Source organism: Hirundo rustica, chromosome W, assembly GCF_015227805.2.
Source record: "Hirundo rustica isolate bHirRus1 chromosome W, bHirRus1.pri.v3, whole genome shotgun sequence".
NCBI lineage: Eukaryota > Metazoa > Chordata > Aves > Passeriformes > Hirundinidae > Hirundo > Hirundo rustica.
In genome coordinates, this window is record NC_053487.1 from 2,373,543 (window position 1) to 2,396,404 (window position 22,862).

The 22,862-nt window shown below is 44.0% G+C and overlaps 1 protein-coding gene across 1 annotated transcript in view; it reads left to right on the forward strand.

Annotated features, from left to right (window-relative positions):
* LOC120764910 (sorting nexin-18-like) overlaps window positions 1-20,009 on the forward strand; it is a 60,576-nt gene extending 40,567 nt beyond the window's left edge. The window contains 1 exon segment of the mRNA XM_040089042.2: window positions 19,513-20,009. Coding sequence (XP_039944976.1) covers window positions 19,513-19,766 — 254 coding nt within the window. The 3' untranslated portion in view covers window positions 19,767-20,009.
* Window positions 20,010-22,862: the final 2,853 nt, after the last annotated feature.

Below are 22,862 nucleotides of genomic sequence, written 5' to 3' on the forward strand. Positions count from 1 at the left end.
GGCTGTTAACAAGGTAACTGAAGACTTGTATCCAGTGGTTGCCAATCCCTACACCTTGTTAACCCGTTTAACACCTGAACTAACTTGGTTTACTGTTCTAGATCTAAAGGATGCTTTCTTTTGCCTCCCTCTCCATGAAGCCAGCCAGAAAATTTTTGCATTCGAGTGGGAAAGCCCTAAAACTGGAAGAAAAACTCAGCTCACATGGTGTGTGTTACCGCAGGGGTACAAGAACTCCCCCACTATATTTGGGGAACAGCTTGCCAAGGATTTAGAGTCCTGGGAACCTCCACCAGGAGAAGGACAGTTACTCCAGTATGTGGATGATCTCTTAATAGCTACCCGGACCCAGGAGACATGCGTGGACTGGACGGTAAGCCTCCTGAAACTTTCTAGGCCTGCAGGGGTATCGAGTATCCCAGAAGAAAGCCCAAATGGTGAGGCAAACAGTTATTTACCTGGGTTACGAAGTAAGTGCTGGACAAAGGACTCTGGGGCAGGATCGCAAGGAAGCAATATGCCAGACCCCAAAACCTCAGACAGTGAAAGAACTAAGAACCTTTTTAGGCATGACAGGGTGGTGCAGACTGTGGATTTATAACTATGGGTTGCTTGTTAAACCTCTGTATGCCTTGATCACGGAAGGGAGCAGAGATCTTCAGTGGACAAAAGATGCAACCCGAGCCTTCAACCAACTAAAGAAAGCCCTTATGTCAGCTCCAGCCCTAGGACTTCCAAACGTGAGTAAACCATTTTTCCTGTTTTCTCATGAGAAGCAGGGGATTGCCTTGGGAATATTAGCACAGAACTTAGGCCCGTACCGGAGGGCAGTGGCCTATCTTTCCAAGCAACTGGACACAGCAGCTAAAGGATGGCCAGGGTGCCTCAGAGCAGTTGCAGCAGTAGCAATAAACATCCAAGAAGCACGCAAATTCACCCTAGGCCAGAAGATGACTGTGCTAGTATCTCACACAATGTCTGCAGTCCTTGAGGCAAAAGGGGGACATTGGCTCTCCCCACAGAGATTTCTGAAGTACCAAGCCATACTGGTAGAACAAGATGATGTTGAAATTGTGGTAACTAACATTGTGAACCCAGCTTCCTTCCTCAGCGGGAGTATGGGAGAACCAGTGATCCATGACTGCCTGGAGACCATTGAAGCCACCTACTCGAGCCGCCCAGAGCTGAAGGACACCCCGCTTGAGGATGCTGAGACCTGGTTTACTGATGGAAGCAGCTATGTCGTCAGTGGAAGAAGGCATGCTGGGTATGCAGTTACCACAAGCAGAGAGGTAATAGAGTCTGGGCCATTACCAACTAATACATCTGCACAGAAGGCTGAAATAATTGCCTTAATCCGAGCCCTAGAGCTGGCAAAAGGAAAAGAGATCAACATCTACACGGACTCAAGGTATGCATTCGGAGTGGTTCATGCTCACGGAGCCATCTGGAAGGAAAGAGGACTGCTGAATTCACAAGGCAAGAGTATTAAACACGCACAAGAGATACTGAGGCTATTAGATGCCATACAACTACCTGAGAGAGTAGCCGTAATGCACATAAAGGCACACCAAAAAGTGAGCTCTGAATTGGAAGAAGGGAATATGCTGGCGGACAGAGAGGCAAAAGAAGCAGCAAAAGGTGAGGTACCTGATAAGGCTGTTGAGGCAGCATTGATTCCAGATGGAAAAGTTTCTATTGAAGGTAAGCCAGTGTACAATAAGAAAGATAAGAAACTTATCAAGGTAGAAAAGGCAAGCTTATAATCAGGAAGGATGGGCTGTAACAGAAGAAGGGAAACTTGTAGTACCCTCCTATTTGTTGTGGTCATTAGTACAGAGGGAACATGAGAAAACACACTGGGGAATAGATGCCCTGTATAACCATTTGAAAGAAAGAATCATGGCCAGGAAATTGCAGGGCACAGTGATACAAGTAACTCGTCAGTGTAGTCTTTGCCTCCGAACTAACCCTAAAAATACCCCAAAGCCTAAAGTGGGACAAATTGGGAAAGGTTGTGGACCTGGGCAACAATGGCAAATTGATTTTACAGAACTGCCCAGGAAGGGAGGGTATCGTTACCTATTGGTGTTAACTGATACCTTTTCAGGATGGCCAGAAGCCTTTCCTGCCAGGACAGCTAAGGCCCGAGAGGTGACCAAAGCGCTGTTGCAAGAAATAATACCACGATTTGGAGTTCCAGCCACCATATCCTCAGATAGGGGACCACACTTTATTTCGAAAATTGTGCAGCAAATAAGTCACCACCTGGGAATAGACTGGGAATTGCACACCCCATACCACCCTCAATCTAGTGGCCAGGTGGAAAAGATGAACCATTTGATTAAACAACAAATTGTAAGATTGGGGCAAGAAGCAAATTTGCCCTGGCCTCAGGCTCTCCCATTGGCCTTGTTGCGAATTCGGACAAAACCAAGAGCAAAAGAGAAACTAAGCCCTTTTGAAATATTGTATGGAAGGCCATATGCAGTTCAAGAGGGAACAGCATCCATTCAAGTAGGGGAAGAAACCCTACATGGATATATGGTGGCCCTAAATAAACAACTTAGAGAAATTGAGAAGTATGTGGCTGGAACTCAAAACAGAGAACTAGATGGGCCAGTACATGATGTACAACCTGGGGATTATGTGTATGTTAAGTCTTTTGCAGAAAAAACCTTAGAACCACAGTGGGAAGGACCATTCCAGGTGCTCCTCACTACCTTCACTGCAATCAAGATCCAAGAACAGAAGGCCTGGATCCATCACTCCCGAGTGAAGAAAGCCCCAGAAGGAATTTGGAAAGCCACACCAGGCGATAACGAACTGAAGCTGAAGCTCACTCGGAACAACGAATAAATGGACTAAGGAGTTATTTTGGACATTATGTGGAAAGTTGTAACTATTGTAGTAATTACCTTAACCATAACAGGAGTCAACACAATACCACGAAGGTATAATGTGACTAGGATATACCAGTGCCAAGGAAGAGCTTATGATCCTTACTCTCGTAAGGCTTTAAACAAGATACTAAAAGTCACAAATGCAAGCTTGTGGGAGGGAAGAAATGTTTGGGGATGTAAGTATGCATTCGTACAGGATGGGTTCCACGAAGCTTACCATCCACCCATGAAACTCATCAGGGTCAGTCCTGAATGCTGTGATAAATGCTTGAGTACATGTCTAGGGTTTAGGCTCAAAATAGAAGGGTGTGCGATAAGAGGGTATGACATTGACTTGAACATCACTCAGGTATGTACTGAGTACCGTAAGAACGAGACCAAGATTACTCCACCAGTGCCAAGAAAGGCTGTGATCACCAAGATGCCAGCTATTCCAGAAGTGGAGGAACAAATAACTCCTGTAGTTACCAAAATTGGGCCATATGCTATTAAGAAGACAGGAGTTCAGAAGCTGATAGTTAACCCAAAGTGGTCTTTAAAACGAGTAGAAATGGGAGTACAGGTAAATGCTTCACACGTTCGGCCAGAATGTGCCCCATTTCTCAGGAACTCCTTTATGGACTGGACTACTTGGCTTCAAAAAAGTATGCCTCCCAATTTTAGGAACAAGAGGGATCTCACTGGATTGCTAGGAACAGGACTGGGAGTGCTGAACACAATAGATTCAGAAGTGTTACTGAATAAATTAACCACAATAGGGAGCGATTTAGTCAAACTACAACAACCTTTGCAATCCTCTCTACGAGCACTAGGTAACAATCACTGGAAATTGACCAAGATATTACCAGAATGGGAAGACACAGAGGAGCGAGATCATGAAGTAATAATTAACGCACTAGGCACAGCTAGTGAAAACATCTCGTTGGCCCTAGGGTGTACTCAGGCACAACTGTGGATGCAATCAGCGGCTGCCGCAGTTATCAGGGAAGGTGGAGAAGGAATATTCCCTGCTGAAATTCGCAAAATTGTCTGGGATAATGCCTCTGATATGGAGAGGGAACTTCAGTCCTGGTGGGTGTTGGTCAATTTCACCTAGAACCCTGTGACTAGTGTAGTGACAGCCTTTGTTTTAACTATACACGATGCCTCAGTGGACTTAATACACCCAATAGTCCCCTTAGGATTAAACCATGAGGGAACTGTATTGTACCCTTCTGAACACAGAATGTGGGCACGAGAAATTAAAGGAAAGTGGCAAACTATTAATCTAGAGCCCTGTACTGTGAGGAGACAACTAGGATACATATGTGAAGGGACATTAGAGGGTGACAAAGACACTTGTTTAGACACAGACCAAAGTATTTGTCACTTTGAAACACATCCAGGCAAACAGACAACTTCACTTGTGTATATAGGACAAGGTTGTGTCTGTCTTAGGACAGCGTGCCCCATCGTAAAGATAGACAACCAAATTGTGAATGAGACTCAATTCAATTTGTGTGTTTGTAATTTTGTTAGAATTAAGGGATGTGATTTTTCCTATCAGGTACCTGTAATATCACATCAATATATAAAGGCCGACATAGCCACTGTGCAGAAGATACTGCCTGTGCCCATAGGAATGAATTTGACTTTAGTTGCTCAATTGTTGAAACATCATGAATTGAGAGAAGTCTTAAAAGAAATTAGAGATGAAGGGAAAAAGACATTAATTACTATACACCATGACACAGAGACCATCAAAGGGGTTTTTAAAAGGCTTGAGGAACATTTGTCTCATCATTGGTGGGATGTGCCTTTTGGGTGGTCACCAACAGCAACCGGAATATTGAATACCTTAATCCACCTTATAGTTGTGTTGCTTATTTTGGTCAGCATAAGTTTAGTGTTATCCATTGTAATACTTGTTTGGAATTAGAGGATGCTACGACGAGTGGCAGCTTTAACATCACTGTCAAAGGCGTATGGCTTAGTTTTGAGAGACACTAGCTGTACAGCTTGGATAGATGAAGAAGACTGTATACTGAGTAAAAGAATTTACTCATTTCAAAGAAGTAGGGAATGAGACGTTAATTTTGAGGAACTAAGGATTTTTAGGAAAGTTAAGATAATAAGTTGCTGAACTAGCTGAAGTAGATAGGTAATCGTTGTTCGCAGTTAACAGAAGCCGGATCTTAGATAAGCTACCCCGGATCTTGTAACTCATTGCTTGTCAGGTTTATGTTTATGTAGCTGTGCTTGTAATGAAAAACAAAATGTGGTAAATAGGACATAAGATAGCTGCAGATTTCCTGCTTCAAGGACCCATTGAACACAGGAAACTGTAAGTTCTACCAAGGATTCATTTGTCATGAAAGCATTGAAAAGGTAGAAAGGTCAGGAGTAGGAAGACTCAACTTACTTGCTCATTTTGGGTGACCCCTCCCCAGAAGAGACCCCTGACTCATTTTAGGAAACAAAGTACGCATGCTTAATAGCCTTTTTGCCAAGTAGCATACAAAGTGGGGAATGGGAGGTGACAGGGGTATGAATATGCATTTGTATTTTGGATATTCAACACTTTAGTAAATAAAAGACTTTGTAATTACCTGTGAATTTCGCCGTGCGAATTAGGGAAATATCCCGCCGTGCTGCCCGGCCGTAATAAACATACACTTTCTAACTTTAAACTGTTAGAGAGTTTTTGTCCGTCACAGTTGGGTATCGATACTAGATCAATACCCATATTTCTTTAATAAATCAAAAGGAGGGCAGAAAAAAGCTGCCAGAGGTCAAAGGGAACAATAGGATTCCCTGCTAGATTTGCTTTTAAAGGGCTGTGAAAGTATTCACTTTCTCATCCAAATTTGGCCTGAGCTTTGCACAAATCCTGAATCGCTTGTTGGGGGAAGGTGTCCCAATTACTGTGGACAGTACCCCCTCTTTTTGACCGTAGGTATGTGACAGGGGTGGCAGAGAAGCCAGGATAATTTCCTGCTTCCAGGTTCCCGGCTCCCCCCCCCGCTCCGCTTTCCCCTTTCCCCAGGGTGTGGGAACCGGGACTGTGGGCGGGGAAACCGTGGGAACCAGGGGCAGGGAGGGGCTGGAGGCTTGAGTCACATGGGGCGGAGTTGGAGGGCAGAGGTTTGAGGGTAGGGGGCGGAGTCAGCGGAGAGGGCAGTGCCAGGGGTGGCACTGAAGGGAAGGAGGGGTCTGGGGAGAGGAAGGGATTGTGAAAGGGATTGTGGGAAGGAGGGACAGACAAAGGGAGAGACTCCTTGTGGCTTCAGCTATTTTAGGGAACAAAGGAGTCCCCTCCATCTTGTGACCCCCCCTTCTGAACTAGGACTAGCTTGGGATTCACTAAGATGGGGGTTTTGTGCACTCAAACTGCCTGCAAAAGTAAACCTAACCCGGGGTTTACCAACTGGGGAAGAAGGGAGTTTTTGGGAAAGCTTAGGTGTTTCTCGAGGAATATCCAATTTTGGGGAAGGGATTTTGGGGTCAGGATAGGGAGAAACTGAGGAAACTGGGGAAAGTCTACAAGGAACCAGCTTTTTAATCTTTTCATTTTGTTTTTTCATTGCAAATAGAATCTGCAGGCTCCAAAGAGCAAAATTTGCTTTTTCTTTATCATTAGGGGAGCTTGATTGAGACAATTCTTTTACAACAGTTTCCCAAAATTCTGGGGAGCTTATTTGCTCAGATGATACATCTGGAAATTGAGCAAATAACCACCGAAGGAAATTTTTTAATTGCTTCTTGGAAAAATGGGTTTTCCCATCATCCAAGGCATTTAAAATATGGTAATAGACCCTCTTTTGAGACACAGGCAGTTTTGCACCCATTTTTGGCTCAGATTTTGAGTTTCTGTGTCCTCTCTATTGTGACTGAGAAAGTGAATGGAAAAAAAAAAAAACAAAACCCTCACTGGAGAGAAAAAAGAGCCAAAAGGGGAAACAGTTTCCTTTTCCACCCCCCCAGGCTGCCAAAAGCACTTTGAAGGTTTATTCTGAAAGCAAAACCTTCCCTGAAAAAGAAAAGAAACCCTTTTCCCTGAGGAACATCGCTTCTGAAAAAATTTTCCCTTAGAAAACCGAAAGTGGTACTCACCAAAATTCCAGCATTCCTTTCCCTTCTTTCCCAATCACTCCTTTTGCCTGAGACTGACCCTTTTTGGTACAAAAAGAGCTTCCAGTCTTGGTCCCCAGGATCAGTTTTCCACGAACATGTGGTCACTCTCTGGGGCAGCTTGCCATTCAGGGGGGGCTTCTTTGCAGCACTCCGATGGGATTTTTGAGTCCAAGGGAGAAAACTGCAGCCCTGGCCTGTAGAATCCTGTGTTTCGGAGACTCCACAGCGAACGCCAAGCCTGACGGGTCTGTCTCTGCGTGGGATTCCTTGGCCACGTGCTCCCCAAGTGGTTCTTCCAGCTTTTTGGGAACCTTTTGTGGCTTTGAGCTGCACATCGTGTGCCATTTGTAGTTTTTCCACACGAGACTAGATGGCAGCTGATGGCAAAAGTAACAGAGTCTGCTCTCTGGCTTCAGATGGGATTTTACAGCTTTTATTCTCAAGTCCTGCTCTGATTAGCTGGACTGTCCCGATGACTCGCTGATGCCAAAGAGCCCTGGCCCCTCCCCCATCAGGGCTTTTTCCCCCAGGGGGCAGGGCCCAGAGGTCCCACCCAAAAAGGGATAAGTGGGAGGGAACAGGGCTGGGTTACATTTCAGTGTGGGGGATGAGCAGATCATAGGACAGATACATAGAAAAACCATTACAAATCCAATGAAATAGAAACCAAATTAATGCATTACAACACCTAATAATCATCCTTTGACTTTTAGCTCCCTTGTTTCAAATTGTTTCACTAATAATTCAACACTTAATTTAAGGCACTTCAAAAGCACAAGCAAATTTGTGCTTAAGCATATGTATAACTCTTGTCATATATTGCTGACTTCCAGTTGTAGTCTGCCTAAGTTTTAAAGGAAATACCAGTATAGGATCAATATGAATCTATATGCATTAAGAGAGCAGTATTACTGGTTTCAAGTTTTGCCCTTGAATTCCTTTCAGTAATTATAAAATTTTCTATTTGTTTTTTAATGACAAAAAAAGCATAGTGCATTTAGTGGTTAATAGTTTAGTGTTTCTATTGGGTCTGACTGTAATAGAGTTCATTTTCCCTTAGCAGCCCTCACAGTGCTGTGCTTTGCATTGGTAGCTGAAAAGGTACTGATAACACACCAGTGTGTTTTGGCTACTGATGAGGAGCGCTGGCATAGCATCAGCACTGTCTCCCTAAGATTTCCCCCCCATCAAGGGGCTGGGAATGGGCAAGATCCTAGGAGGAGACACAACTAGGCCACCTGCCCCAGTTAACCAAAGGGATATTCCAAACCATATGATGTCTCAGCTCAGATATAAAACCTAAGGGAGGGAGGAGGAAGAGGGTGGCATTCGACATTTTATAATGTTTGCCTTCTGGAGCAAGCGCTACACATGATGAAGCCCTGCTTCCTGGGAAGTGTATGAACATCGCTCACTGATGGGATGTTGTAGTGGTTTCACATTCATCAAATTCTGGTTGCCAAATTTAGTGTAGAGGTCTTAGTGTTTATTTTCTTTTTGTGGGGGCCAATAGTTAGCCAGTTTGAAGGTCATTAAGCCAAACAGCTGGGATCCCTTGCTAGAGATAGGGAAATTGAAAAAGGAATTGGAAAAGAAATAGCAATTTGCAGTGCCTGGAGATGGCTCCTTTCATGCATGAGGGCAAGATATCCATTAAAGGAAGACCTTGTGAACTCCCTAGGAAAGTGGACCACTGCAGATGAAGGCATCTAGTACCTGAGAGAATTAGCAGTGCTTGGAATCGTCTATAAAGATCTAAAGATTGACAGTGTCTCTAAAGATCCAGAGGATGCCTCTTGCACAATGGCCATGTGGAGGAAGGTGGTTCAAAGTGCCCCTGCATCACATTCAAGCAGCTTGGTATCATTGTATTACCCACAAATGGATTCACTAACTGTAGAGATTGCATCCTCCTGGCTCCAAAATGTAGGAAAAAGTCCCTCTGGCAGAAGAGTGCAGGCCACAATTTGCTTTCACTTGAAGAGTGTCCAGTATACCTGGAACTGAGTGCCCATGGGGTAGAAACAGCCCCCATATTTGCTGTGGACTGATCCAGACTGTGAGTGACTGAGACATGGACTCAGACTGGCAGGGAATCTGAATCATTTATTCAAAGAAATGAGCTTGTCTGTGATGCCATGAGCTCCTTTGTGCTACCATGTTGTCTTGGTTTTGAAAGACAGTTGTCTGCCAAGAAAAGCTAGAGCTTCCCTTGGAATGGAGAATGTAAACCCCTTCCCTCCAAATTATTATAATTTTGCAATTAGGGACTTTCAGGCAAAGATAAGGGAATAGGAGGAACTGTTCTTTACTAGGAATATTTAAAAAAAAAAAAAAAAAACAGGAAAATACAAATGTAATAGTACAAGAAAACAAGCAAGGAAGCAAACAAAAATCCTGGAAAGAACCCTGACAGAGTCAGGGATACGACTGGGCACCTTGGTGTTGGTCAGGGTATTGGAAGCAGTCCAAAAAAATCCTCCTGAAGTAACAGATGTGGTTCTGTGGAGTAGACATGGTCCTGTAGAAAGTCCAGTGGTGGTGAGATGGGTCCAGTCTTCCTCCGGGCATCCAATGAAAAAAACAGATACCTTGTGTCCTTCAGTTGCAGTTTTTATCTAGCTAGGAACAGTTGGCTCCTCCCCCACTGGGTGGAGCATCTCACAATGGGATGATGGAATGTGTCATGTCATTGGTGGGCCCTAATGGCCCATTATCAGAAGATGTCCCCTTGGAGGATGGAGGTGTGGTGAAAGAGATAAGAAACATTGCCCCAACTGGTTTTAATGGCTGGGCCATTATCAGAAGGCATCCACCCCCTCCCCCCTGTAGTTACAAGAGAAGGATAAAACATCTCCCAAAAAACAGCTTTCAACAGATGAAATAGAATACACATTTTTAGGTTACATAACCCAAGACATGTGATTCTGCAGGCACATCCCACAGTCCACAGCTCAACTCCACCTCATCTCTTCCCACACCAGACTGCACTGGAACAGGGTGCAGCTCCAGAACACCTACAATATATTGATTATATTATTGTGTGGGGCAATACAGCAGAAGTTTTTTTGAGAAATGGAAGAAAATAATCCAAATTCTACTGAAAGCTGGTCTTGACTTAAAACAAAGTGAGGTAAAAGGACCTGCACAGGAGATCCAGCTCTTGGGAATAAAATGACATGCTCTAGAACTTAGTTATGCTTTCATGATAATTTCCAGTTTGGTCATTCTAGAAAGAACTGAAGCTCTTTCCCACATGACAACTGAAGAGTTGTTACGTTTATTGAACCAGCTCCATCTGGCATCCAGTAAGTCCCAAATTTAGGTTTTCCACAGCCTTGCATAGATTTCTGCTCTGCCAACAAAACACAGAGAATTTTTTTGCTAAGCTTGGTTTGGTTTGTTGAAAGAAGTGTCCTTTTTGCAGAAGACATTAAATATTTTTCAAATTGTGTCCTACCTCAGAGATTCCTCACTCCTTGAAGGAGAAAATACTGATTGTCTTGCATGATCCTGGTGCCTTAGGAAGGTTGACCTGAAACAGACTGGACAGAACTAGAAAATAAAATATTTATTGAAAGGTCTCTAGGATACACCTTGGGCAAGACAGGAGCCTAACCAAGGCTGCACCCAGGATGGCCACCAAAGATGGCTTCAGGGTCACAAGATCTTACATTTTTATAAGTTTTGGTTCATTTGCATATTGGGGTTTAATTGTCCAATTACAGCTTCAGGTTGTGAGGTCTCATCCTTGTTGTTTCTCCCTTCTGTCCACCGTTGTTTGTGCTTTTGGACTGAAAGTTGTCCTTGGTCTCCAGCAGGAAAAGGATTTGTTTTGTCTACCTATTCTGTGAAGAGAGCTTACTGGCACTTAATATGAGTCTCAGAACTACATCCCTAGGCAGCACAGAATCTGAAAATATGAAAGCTAAAGCTTAAGTCATCAATCCTGCTGCTGGCACCACTGGGTGTGAAAAATATTTTTCTTTGTTGTTTTTTTGGGGCAGGCTGGAAATGGTGAGCTCAATCAGCTGTAGCAAAATCAAGCTGTAGCTTGGCTTAGTGCCAAGCTTTTAGCCTTCACGCTGGTGGGCCATGGGGACCAGGAAGGTGTGAAGCCAGGCCCTGCCACCACCTCACAGCCCCCGGGGAGAGTCACTGCTCTTGACCTCCCAGCAGCTCTTTGGCACACCAGCTTCAGAGTATAGCCTCTGCCACTCAAATACCAGCATCCTTGGCCATGCAGTCTTCAGTATACACTTAACCTTGTTAATAATTTCCCTGCCACAGTTAAAAAAAAAAAAAAAAAAGGAAAATCTCTACTGTCTTTCTGCAAGTGCATCACACCAGAGGGGAATTTCTTATGCTCACAACTGAGAGTTCATACCAGGGCCGCAGACAGGACATACCACAAAGAGAGCAGTCTAAATGCAAATTAAGGACAAAAACATTATTTTAAGAGAAGAGAAATACTGAGACCAGAAAATATTTATGGCATATCTGCTATTCAAAACACTCCCCAGCCAAGTTAACAAGTTGTGGTTATAAGATGCAGAGAAAAATCACACATGTTTCTCTGAATTTTAGAAATTACAGATTTTATATATAATGCAAGACACAATCCCTATTTCAAAAATGCAAAAAGCTATTTTTCCCTGTCTCCCAAATCATGTGGTATTTTAACTTCTTAGTGGTTTAACCTCAGCCAGCAGCCAAGCCCCACACAGCCTCTTGCTCACTTCCCCACCAGTGGAATCAGGGAGAGAATTAGAGGGGTAAAAGCTAGAAAACTCATGAGTTGAGATAAAGACAGTTTAATAGGGAAAGCAAAAGGCACACACACAAGCAAAAGCAAAGCAAGGAATTCATTCCCTGCTTCCCATGGGCAGGCAGGTGTTCAGCCATGTGCAGGAGAGATGACTTGGGTAGACAAACACTGCAACTCTGAATATCCCACTTCCTTCTTTTTCATTCAGCTTTATATACTGAGCATGATGTAGCCTGGAATATCCCTTTGGTCAGTTTGGGTCACCTGTCCAGGTTGTGTCTCTTCCCAAATTCCCATTAAAAAGGAGTTATATCTTATTTAGCTAGTAGTGTTGTAGTCCTCTGAATTTTGCAAGGAGCTGTTTTATTTAACTAAGGAATTCATGGGGTTTTCTTTTTACTTTATTATCTTAGCAGTTTTCAGTTTAAATGTTTCAGTAGAACAAGATATAAACCCTGGGAAAATTAAGGAGTAGCACAACTGCACCTGCAGGAAATGACTCCATAGACCTATACACCCCAGAAAACTTAATAGAGAATTGTTTAGCTAGAGGAGCAAATTCAATAAAGTATTGTTTAGCTAAAAGGAGGTTTGTGTTACCTTTTAACTAAAGAGAAATGCACTGTCTTAGTGGTAATTAAAAGAAGAAGAAAACTGACTCAGCAGAAGTAGAATGCGCATGAGCGGGAAGTTGCCAACCTGAAAGTTCAGCTAAAGGATTAAGTGGTGAAGACGATAGATGATGAAGAGCTGACAGCCCCCCGAAATGAGATCAGTAAAAAGACACTAGATGGCAGTCTTGCTCCACAAAACAGCAGCAAGGGAAAAATTGAGAAGGCATCTATGATGCAAGAAGATGGGTAGACTCGGGGAGGGGGCTATGGGGAGGTCTTGAATGATACAGTGTATTTAAACCCCTGGAAATAGTTGTTTTGTTGGACATGTCTATAGCAAATAATTTCCCAATATGTCCCCAGCCTGGCCATAGCTGCAATAAAGGAATGTTCTGTCTAACAGAACTTTTCTGTTGGATCTTTCACCATGCACCCCCAGGGTCCTTGCCAGCAGGGTAGTATGAGAAGCAGAAAAGGCTCTGTGCAAGCCCTGCTCAGCAATAACAAAAACATCTCTATATTATCAACCCTGCGTTCAGCACAAATCCAAAACAGCCCCATACCAGCCCCTGGGAAAAAAGTTAACTCTACACCAGCCCAAACTAGCACACTGTAGTAAGAGTATACCTTGACCTTCTATTCTATCTGACTGCCTGGTGAGTGGCTGGAGATGAGCAGGTGATGAGCTACAGCAGGCAGGGGAATAAGAGAAGTGGGAACAAAAGAGACAGAGCAGCTGTGCTGCCCAATTCCCTCCCAAATCACTGCCCATAGAGAAAACTCAGACACTGCTGTGCACAATCTCATGTTCCAAATCTGAACTGAAGAGACGTGTCGGGGCACAGGGGGAAGATTTATAAGAACTGGCTTGTTTGTGGGAGATTAGGGACAGGTGGTTGGAAGATATCGCGTTGTACAGGCAGACAGAACCCCTCCCTCAATACTTAGTTGGTTAGTGTCCTTGATAAGGTAAGCAACACCTAACTTGTAACGTAAGCAGACGGATGTGATGTAGCAAACAGAGGTTTTATAACTCCATGTAACCAGTTAATAAATGCCATTAGCCATCCACCACACTGGTGTCTGTGAGCTGGTGGTCCGAGCAGCCTGGGTGTGGCTGCCGTGTCGTTCCTGAACCAGGTCGCTACGCCTCAGCGGAGGTAACAAGTGGTGCCGAAACCCCGGGAGTTGCCCGGGAGAACGGGAGTCGCCTGGACGGGTGAACGACGGCCGAGCAGCGGGGCCAGCTCGGCGGGAGGGACGCCTCCGGACCCACGCAGAGGATGGAAGCTCTCGTGAAGGTCGTTTCTCAGATTCATAAGCAGTGGGGAATTGATTGTAAAGCAAAAGATTTTACCCTCGCAGTGACGAGGCTTTTGCAACTTAGTATTATTGATAGACCGGTGGATATCCTCCACCCAGATGTTTGGGATCAATGTACTAAGGCTCTTGCCGAAGACACAATGTCTTCCGGCTCGGGGAAAAATCTTAAAGCATGGGGAAGGGTCGTAGAATCTTTACAGAAGGCTCTGCACGAGCAAGAAACCTGGAGAGCTGCCCGAAACTGTTTAAAGGTTTCCCCCCAATTAGGTATCGCAGCAGCAACGCAAACTTTCTCAGAGGGAACTGTTGTTCAGAATTTTCAGAGTGTAAAAGAATGTAGACTGAATGTTAGTGATAATGTTCAGAGTGTTGATGAGGTCAGTTCTGCCGAATGCAGAAGCTTTCTGAAAGACCAAGAGCTCGCTTCAAAGCCTCCAAGCTCAAGGTCGCTCACTGAAGAGATAAAACAGATGCAGTCATTTTACAACGGTCTAGCTGAAGAAGCTAGGAATGCTGAAAAAGCGGGGGAGGGACCTCCACCTTATGCGCCTCAAGATAGCGCTGAATCCGAGAGGGAAAGCAACAACTATACTACAGAAAACAAAGAAAGTTATTTAGATAGTGGGCTCGTTGCCAACGAAAACAAAGAGAGCTCGTTTGCTAATGCGGGGGCGCGCAAGCAGAAAAAGGGAGGAGAGCGCAAAGAGAGAGCTGAAGCTAATCTTTGCCAAAAAGCACGTTTTTCTAAGGCAAGAAGCTCCCACAGCAGGAGGCGGGGGGAGCGCAGGTGCAGGGGGCGGCTCAGCCCCGAGAGAAAGGGGCGGGGGCCAAGGGGGAAGGAGTGGCCCAGCCCTGAGGGAAAGGGGCGGGGGCCAAGAGGGAAAGGGCGGCCCAGCCCTGAGGGAAAGGGGCGGGGTCGGAGCCCGACCAAAAAGCTCCAGAGCCCAGAAGCAGCCAGTCAGTTGATTTCCGACTCTGATTTGGACTTCAGCTGGGACTGGGATAGCCAGTCCTCTGCTGCCGGCTCTGGCTCCGGCTCTGACAAAGAAGAAGTAACAGTATATAAAATCAGTAACAACAATGTTTCTACTTGGGCTGAGGGGAAGTCAGAACGAACCCCCCTCACAGACTGGAAGAAGATAAAAATGGCATGCTTTAAATGCAGCCAGGCATTTAAATTGGGCAAACGTGCAAATTATCAGACTCCCACCTTCAGTGCCCCAGTCATTCAAACCCTATCAGAATCTCGCAGCACGCAGACACAAGAGGGAGGCCACATCTGGCACCTCCTCCTCATCCCGTCCTTTAGCTATCTACCAAAAACCTAAGTCAGATCCTTACAATCTGTTTCTTAGTGTGTTAAATGCTACCTTTTTTTCGTTGAACCAATCCAATCCGAACTTTACAAAATCATGCTGGTTATGTTATAATGCAGAACCTCCTTTTTATGAGGGTGTCGCCCTTGATGCTCCTTTTGAATATTCTGCAGCAAACAATCCACACAACTGTAAGTGGGACACCCCCCGGAGGGAAATTACCCTGAGCCAAGTCACAGGCCAAGGCAAATGCTTTGGCAGTGTAACCGTAGCAAAGCAGATGGGAAATATCTGTACTGAGTTCATCCAACCTAGTCAAAAGACTGATAAGTGGGCAGTTCCGTTCCTATCAGGAATGTGGGTCTGTCAACAAATCGGAATAACTCCCTGTGTGTACCTTAGCAAACTCAATAACCTTGCTGACTTTTGTGTCCAAGTTCTGATTGTTCCTAGAGTCCTGTATCACCAAGAAGAAGAAATGTATCGCTTTTTAGAAGAAACCATCCTGCTCCGCAAAAGAGAAGTAATAACAGGTATAACCATTGCAATGCTCCTTGGCCTAGGAGCCACTGGCACAGCCACAGGTGTTTCAGCTCTCGTGACCCAACATCAAAGACTTTCTCAGCTGCAAATGACAATTGACGAAGACTTACTGAGAATTGAAAAATCCATCTCCTCTCTGGAAAGATCTATCTCCTCGCTTTCGGAAGTCGTCCTGCAGAACAGGCGAGGACTGGACCTCTTGCTCATGCAGCAAGGAGGCCTGTGTGCCGCCTTGAGAGAAGAATGCTGTTTTTATGCAGACCATACCGGAGTCGTGCGAGACTCCATGGCCGAACTGAGAGGAAGACTGGCCCAGAGAAAGAGAGAGAGAGAGGCCCAACGAGGATGGTTCGAGTCATGGTTCAATCAGTCCCCATGGCTAGCCACCCTTGTTCCCACATTAATAGGCCCTCTCACCATGATACTCCTGACATTGATTTTTGGGCCTTGCATTTTGAACAAGTTAGTGTCGTTTGTTAGAAGACGTTTAGAGAAAGTCGACATCCTATTTGTCGAACGCCTGCAATTACCGTGAAGGGCGCTTGTTACTAACATTTTATACCACTTTTGTATCCTATTATACTAACTTTAACAGCTTTTGCGTTTTTATGACATTTATACTTTTATAACATTTATACTTTTATACTTTTTTACTTAGTCATAGGAGGGGGGGGAAATGTGGGAGATTAGGGACAGGCGGTCGGAAGACATCGCGTTGTACAGGCAGACAGAACCCCTCCCTCAACTCTTAGTTGGTTAGTGTCCTTGATAAGGTAAGCAACACCTAACTTGTAACGTAAGCAGACGGATGTGATGTAGCAAACAGAGGTTTTATAACTCCATGTAACCAGTTAATAAACACCATTAGCTGTCCACCACACTGGTGTCTGTGAGCTGGTGGTCCGAGCAGCCTGGGTGTGGCTGCCGTGTCGTTCCTGGAACCAGGTCGCTATGCCTCAGCGGAGGTAACACTTGTTAAATGGATATGCAAAGGAAGATAACATAACTGGTGATAAACTGCATTTTTACTTTTTAATGGTGTTTACTACATGTGTGGATTCCAGCTGATAAGAAGACAAACCTGCTTCTGCAGCAAATAGCGTGGACATTGTCCTCTGAAAGATAGGCAGAGAACTTTCTCTGTTAGCTTGCTGGCTAGTGTCACTGTAGAAGCCATAGGAAAACATTTCTTGGTAACGTATAGGGAGTCCTGTCTGTGAACTGTAGTCACAATACGGTATATTAGGCACCTCTGAAGATGCCACAGCTGCCTCTCAGGTCAGCACAGTTAAATCAATTGTGGCCCATCAGAAGGGGTGATTACTTTAGGGCTCCATGTGAATGTCCTGGTGCTTCCCAGAGGGGAGTTTTCACAGCTGAGCCACTTGTGTAAGGACTTTGGCATGATAAAAATCATTATCTCACCTCGAAGGATTTGCCTCTTATCAGCCTCTTCCCTTATCTTATTCAACACCCAGCTGTAGCCTGAGGTGGCAAGTGTGCTCACCCTCTGCACCTGGGTTGTTATTTTGCACATCCTCAACTTGCACCCTGATTGTTTGAGCCATTAACATTCCAGTCCCTCACAGGGAGAGGCAGGGGTGTTTTAAGTTTTGGGTTTATTGCTCATTGTCCTGCTCTGATTTTTATTAGTAATAAATTCAATAATTTCCCCAAGTCAAGTCTGTTTTGCCCATGACAGTAATCGATGGGTGATCTCTCCCTGTCTTTGTCTCCACCCAGGAGTCTTTTGTTATAGTTATTCTCCCCTGTCCAGCTGAGGAGGGGAGTGATAGGGCGCTTTGGTGGGCATCTGGCATCCAGTCAGGGTCAACACACCATGTATGTTAAGAAATGTAATGTGAAAGGAGAAAATTAGTTGACATTAAAAATAGTTGAAGGAACAAGTAACTTGTGTGATCATAAAGGTTGTGAAAAACGCCATATTACTAACATTTTGTGAGAAGGTAAAAGCTTTATTGGCCTGACTAGTTTCAGTTATATGAATAAAATATGTATATAATATTTAAGGTGAAGAAGTTGCTTTTATAGAAAATTGAGACATAAATAAATGTCTAAGACTTGTCTTGGTATTACTATGTGTCACTAGATGAGTCTGCTTTACTGCTTTAGGTGAATCCAGTTTGGGTGATATTTTGGTTTTGTAAGATGTGTATGCTTTAATTAGCTGTTTGAACAAGGAAGACTATCAGTTTTGCTCTGTGTTTCTTCTAGCTCTTACAAGCTTGTGTTAGCTCTACCTGGATCTCTACAAATTTGAAATAAACTTTTAGGTTATCTAGTAATCAATTATTAATTTTGGGATATCTGCAGTATAAAAGCAAAATGGTATATTAGCAAGATTTTGTGTATTCAGATCTCCTTTTCATATTTCACAAAAATTGTGAAATGTGATGTTCCACAAAGTCCAGTTTCTGAATGAGGCTATTTTTCTGGTGTTTATGTAGGCTTAAATTGATGTGATTAGTTCTCTAGTGCTTTAATGTTTTTCCACTGCTGGTATGCTCTATTAGGTTTGCATGGCCTGGTTTTTGGTGGGGGGGGCACAGAAGTGGCTTCTGTTAGAAGCTGCTAGAAGCTTCCACCATGTCTGGCAGAGCCAATCCCTGATGGCTCTGAAGATGGACATGCTGCTGGCCAAGGCTGGGCCAATTAGAAATGGTGCTAAGGCCTCTGCAATAACATATTTAAGAAGAAAATCAAAACAAAGGTTATGGCACAGTTTTACTTTTCAGACAGAGAAGAGCAGAATGAGAATATGTAAGAAAAACACCTATGCAGAAACCAAAGTCAGTGAAGAAGAAGGGAGTGGAGGTGCTTTAGGCACCAGAGCCAAGATGCCTCTGCAGGCCGTGGTGAAGACCATGGTGAAGCAGGTTGTCCCCCTGCAGCCCATGGGGATCTATGGGGAATGCAGAGATCCACCCACAGCCCTTGGGAGAGGTTCCTATGCTGGATTGATTCCCAGGTGGATGCCTGGGAGGAGGCTGTGATCCTGTGGGAGCCCTGTGGAGAGAGGGGCCTTGCTCCTAGGCTGGAAGAGCCTGTCCTTGAAGGATTGCATCCTGTGGAAGAGTGACCTACGCCACAGCAGTTTTGGGAGGACTGTTTGCCCATGGGAGGGACTCATGTTGCAGCAGGTCCCAGGGAGCTACTGCTCATAAGATGTGCTCACGCTGGAGAAGTTCATAGAGAACTGTCTCCTGTGGGAGAGACCCCACGGTGCAGCAGGGGAAGGACTCCTCTCCCTGAGCAGCAGAAGGAAATCTCAGCTGATGAACTGACCATAACCCCCATTACCTGCCTCCATGCGCCACTGGGGTAGGTGGTAGAGCTGGGAAGGAGGGGGGGTGGGGGGAAGGTATTTTTAAGGGCTTATTTTACTTCTCATTATCCTACTCTGATTTTGTTAGTAATAAATTCACCTTATATCTCTAAGTGGAGCCTGTTTTGCCCATTATGGTATTTAATGAATGATCTCTCCCAGTCCTTATCTCAACCCATGAACCCTTCTTTAAAATTTCTCTCCTCTGTCCAGCTACAGAGGGGAGTGAGTTGCTTTCATGGGTGCCTGGCATCTGGCCAGCATCAACCCATGGCATACACTTATCAGATATTCTCTGAAGTATACCATCAGATTCTTAAGATTGTGAAACAAGCGATTTTTGCAAGCTAGCACCATAAAGTTTTTTTGGTTTTTTTTTACAAGATTCACGGTTCTGTGATTTTAGATCTGAAAAAGCTTTCATTTTATTCCTTTTAATTTCTATATATATATGCACACATATGAATACATTTAGAATGAGCCTTCTATGAATCCTTGTTGTTGTTATTAAATCACTGGTTAAAGTACAGGAGTTGCGTCTACATTGTCCTCACAGTTCAACTATTTTGTTTTGTTCTTTACACAGGAGCCCTTACCAAAGTAAAGGAGAGTAAGCGACATGTGGAAGAGGGGAAGATGGAACTCCCAAAAGCTGAGGGCATTCAAGAACACTGTAACATTATTTCTTTTGCAACCCTAGCAGAAATTAATCATTTCCACAAAATTCATGTGAGGGACTTTAAATTACAGATGCAGCATTTCTTGCAACAGCAAATACTCTTCTTTCAAAAAGTGACACAAAAACTAGAGGAAGCTCTTCACAAGTATGACAATGTTTAATCTCTGAACTTTGATTTGTTGACTTTCCTCAGTATGAATGAGGAACATCGCTGCTGCTGAAAAACTGTTGCCAGTGGTAGACTGTGGTACAAGGGTGGTTTTGTGTTCACCTGGAATCTTCATTTAATCTCTGATTATGTAGAAAGGAAACAGTTATAGGGCTATGTAGTAGAAACAATACCACACATTATAACCAAGTTATACTGTGTATGCCTATACCACCATCGTAAGTTTTTAAAAACAATGAGTATACTATTTGCCTTATTGCTTTCTGAAATATTTTATCTTAGTGTATACTTTGTAGACCTCAAAACCATTTGAATCTTTAAGGAAGTTGGCTTGCTAAAAGCAGGCTTCAAATGCCTTTTTACTTTCCTAGATTTGGATTTCTTATATTAAAGTGATTCATTGTTTACAGATTCCTAGTAGAGCAGCCACATGATTTTGTGCCTTTAGACTCTATTTTTCCTTTTCTATTAAGTCACATTTTTATGACTGAATGAATGAAGGATTGATGCCCATAACAGGAACTGATTAGGAAACTGATTATTGACTGGAAAAAAATCATCTCCCATCCAGTTTTCACAGCAAGTACTGCCTTATGACAAATTGTAGGGGTTCTAGTATTAATTTTCTTTTTGTGGGAGGGAGAGATTAGGAGAAAAAAAACAAAGCAGGCTTTAGCTTAAAAATGAACAAAAATAATTTTATTAACATATATTAAAAGAATGAGAAAAAAAAGTTGAGAAAAAGAAAACTAAAACAGAATGATACCTTAAAACACGCTTCTTTCCTCCTACAAACTATTACCTTTCTTATTGAACAACATAGAAAGACACAACTTAGGATTTTCAGTCAGTTTCGCTATTTAGACATAACCACTCATTACTTTAGGAGAAGAGTCTTTCTAAGATCTTTTATGAAGACGTTTGCCACAAGACAAAATAGTCCAGTGCTCTCAATGTTACACATCTGCTGCCGCCCGGAGTTTTCACAGACTGTGATGTTCTATCAGCAAAGCTTCTCAGTGTATCTGGGGTACTATTTATGAATACTTCTAGTCTAAAATCATCTTTGTCTCAAAGGCTGAGACCTCCTTTTAACCCAGGAGCGGGGGCTTTAAAGTTCCCTAATAAATCTCAATTACATCAGTCCTTAATTTTGATTAGAATAGCATTCTACCCAACAATACTAAGATGCTGCAAAGAGCAGTTCATTTCTCCATAATTTACCTTGGAAAAGTCTGGTTAAAAGTGTCCACTTCTTCAATCCTACTCCAATATTATTAGTTCTTTTACTTCTAATCTAACTGACTTCATGTAGTGTCTATTTCTGTGTACCTTCCGGTTTTCTTTCTTCTTTCTCTCAAGGAAGAATTGTGCTTTAAAAGTTCCATGTTGCTAGGAAAGGGTTAAATCCGCTTGGGCTTGCAAAAGGCCACGTGCAAGCGCCGAGGCTGCATGAGCTGAAGAAAATGCAAAGCTGTGTTGATGGAGGAAGCTGGTAGATGTCCTTTTTTCCACCCCTCGGTCTCATCCAGGGTGGCTCAGCTCAGCGTTGTTATAGAGCTGCAGGCTTTCCTTCTTTGCTGCTAGCGGTGATTAAGCTGGGCCATGTTTTGGCCCTTTGTGCCGCAGTCTGAGCACGTGGTCAGCATTGTCGAACTGCAGCCGATTTCTTCCCTGCTGGCAAACAGGGGAAAGGGCTTAGCTGGCCTAGACCCTCTCTGTGAGGGCAGCGGCTTTCAGGGGCCCAGCCGGGCCTGGCCTAGCTGTCCAGAAGGGCAGCAAGGCCCGATCCAGGGCTGGCCCGGCTGCCTCCAATGTTACCTCATGCCAGATCCTCGAAGCAAGAGAGAGGGCGGTCAGCAGCAGATTAGTTTTAAATGTCCCTTCCATAGTGGCATCAACACTTCTCATTCGTCAACTTAGCTGCCAATATCCCAGACAGCTTTTTGATAGGTCCCTGTCCTCCCCCCAACCCACTCTACGGTCAGGGCAGGGAAATCTCGGTTTTTGTTCCGAGATTCAGGTGGTTTTAGAGTCTTTTTGCCTTCTGCAAAGCTCTGAGCCAGACGCAAGAAAGAAACGGAGTCTTCAGGTTCTGATTTTTCAAGGTTGCATGCTTTGTTTATTGTTTCTTATCTTACAATTTTCTCAGTGCCCAACAAAATCTGTGCAGCTGCTCGGGCATCTGGTGACTCCTCGACTCCTCCCGGACTGGGCTGTCGCTATCTTTTATACTAATTGCTACGTGTTCTTTATTTATCATTATTTGCTAATACCTATCACTTATACTAAAAAGGTCATCCCTACTTTGACCCAATCTCTTTAAACTACTTTGTGCCACTGTCACTGCAGAAAATGGAGTGAGGGAAAAAGAAAGAAGAAGCAGGAGACAACACCCCAAATCCTCCATCTTGCTCCCATTCACTTCCATAACAAAAACCCAAACCTACTGTTTTCTCACCCTGTGATAAGCTAAACTACCACCTTTCACACGCTTGTGGCTTGCAATCCTTCCCGCAGTGCAGGAAGCCTTTCCCATGGACTGAGATCAAAGCCAATGTCCCTCTGGGCCCTGGGCCAGGGTCCCAGACCCCTCTGTCCAGGTCTCTGACCCTCCAGGGCAGCCAAAGGAATGCCCTGGACTCCAACATCTCCCCCTCCTGTTTGAACCAAAAACACCGGTTTGGCAACCCTGTCCATGGCTTGCCGTATGCATCGAAGCAAACATGGCAAGATCATGAGAAGAATTACAAGCCCTACTAAAATATATACAAATGTTTTTAAAATTCCCTTCCACAATGGTGAAAGGTCAAACAAATTGAATGCACCATCCATCCATGACCCAGTGTCTTGGTTTTGAAAAGACAGGTGCCTGCTATGGAGAGGCAGGCCTCTCTAGGAAATGAGGAATTTGAATCCTTCCCTCCGTGTTATTATAATTTGGAAAATTAAAAATAAAACTTTTCAGTCAAAGCTATGGGGAAAAGGAATAACAGTCCTTTACTAGTAAATATAACAGGACAGACAAAAAAAACAACAGCAATTATAACAATAGTAGAACAGAACCAAGAACCCCGAGGGCAAACGG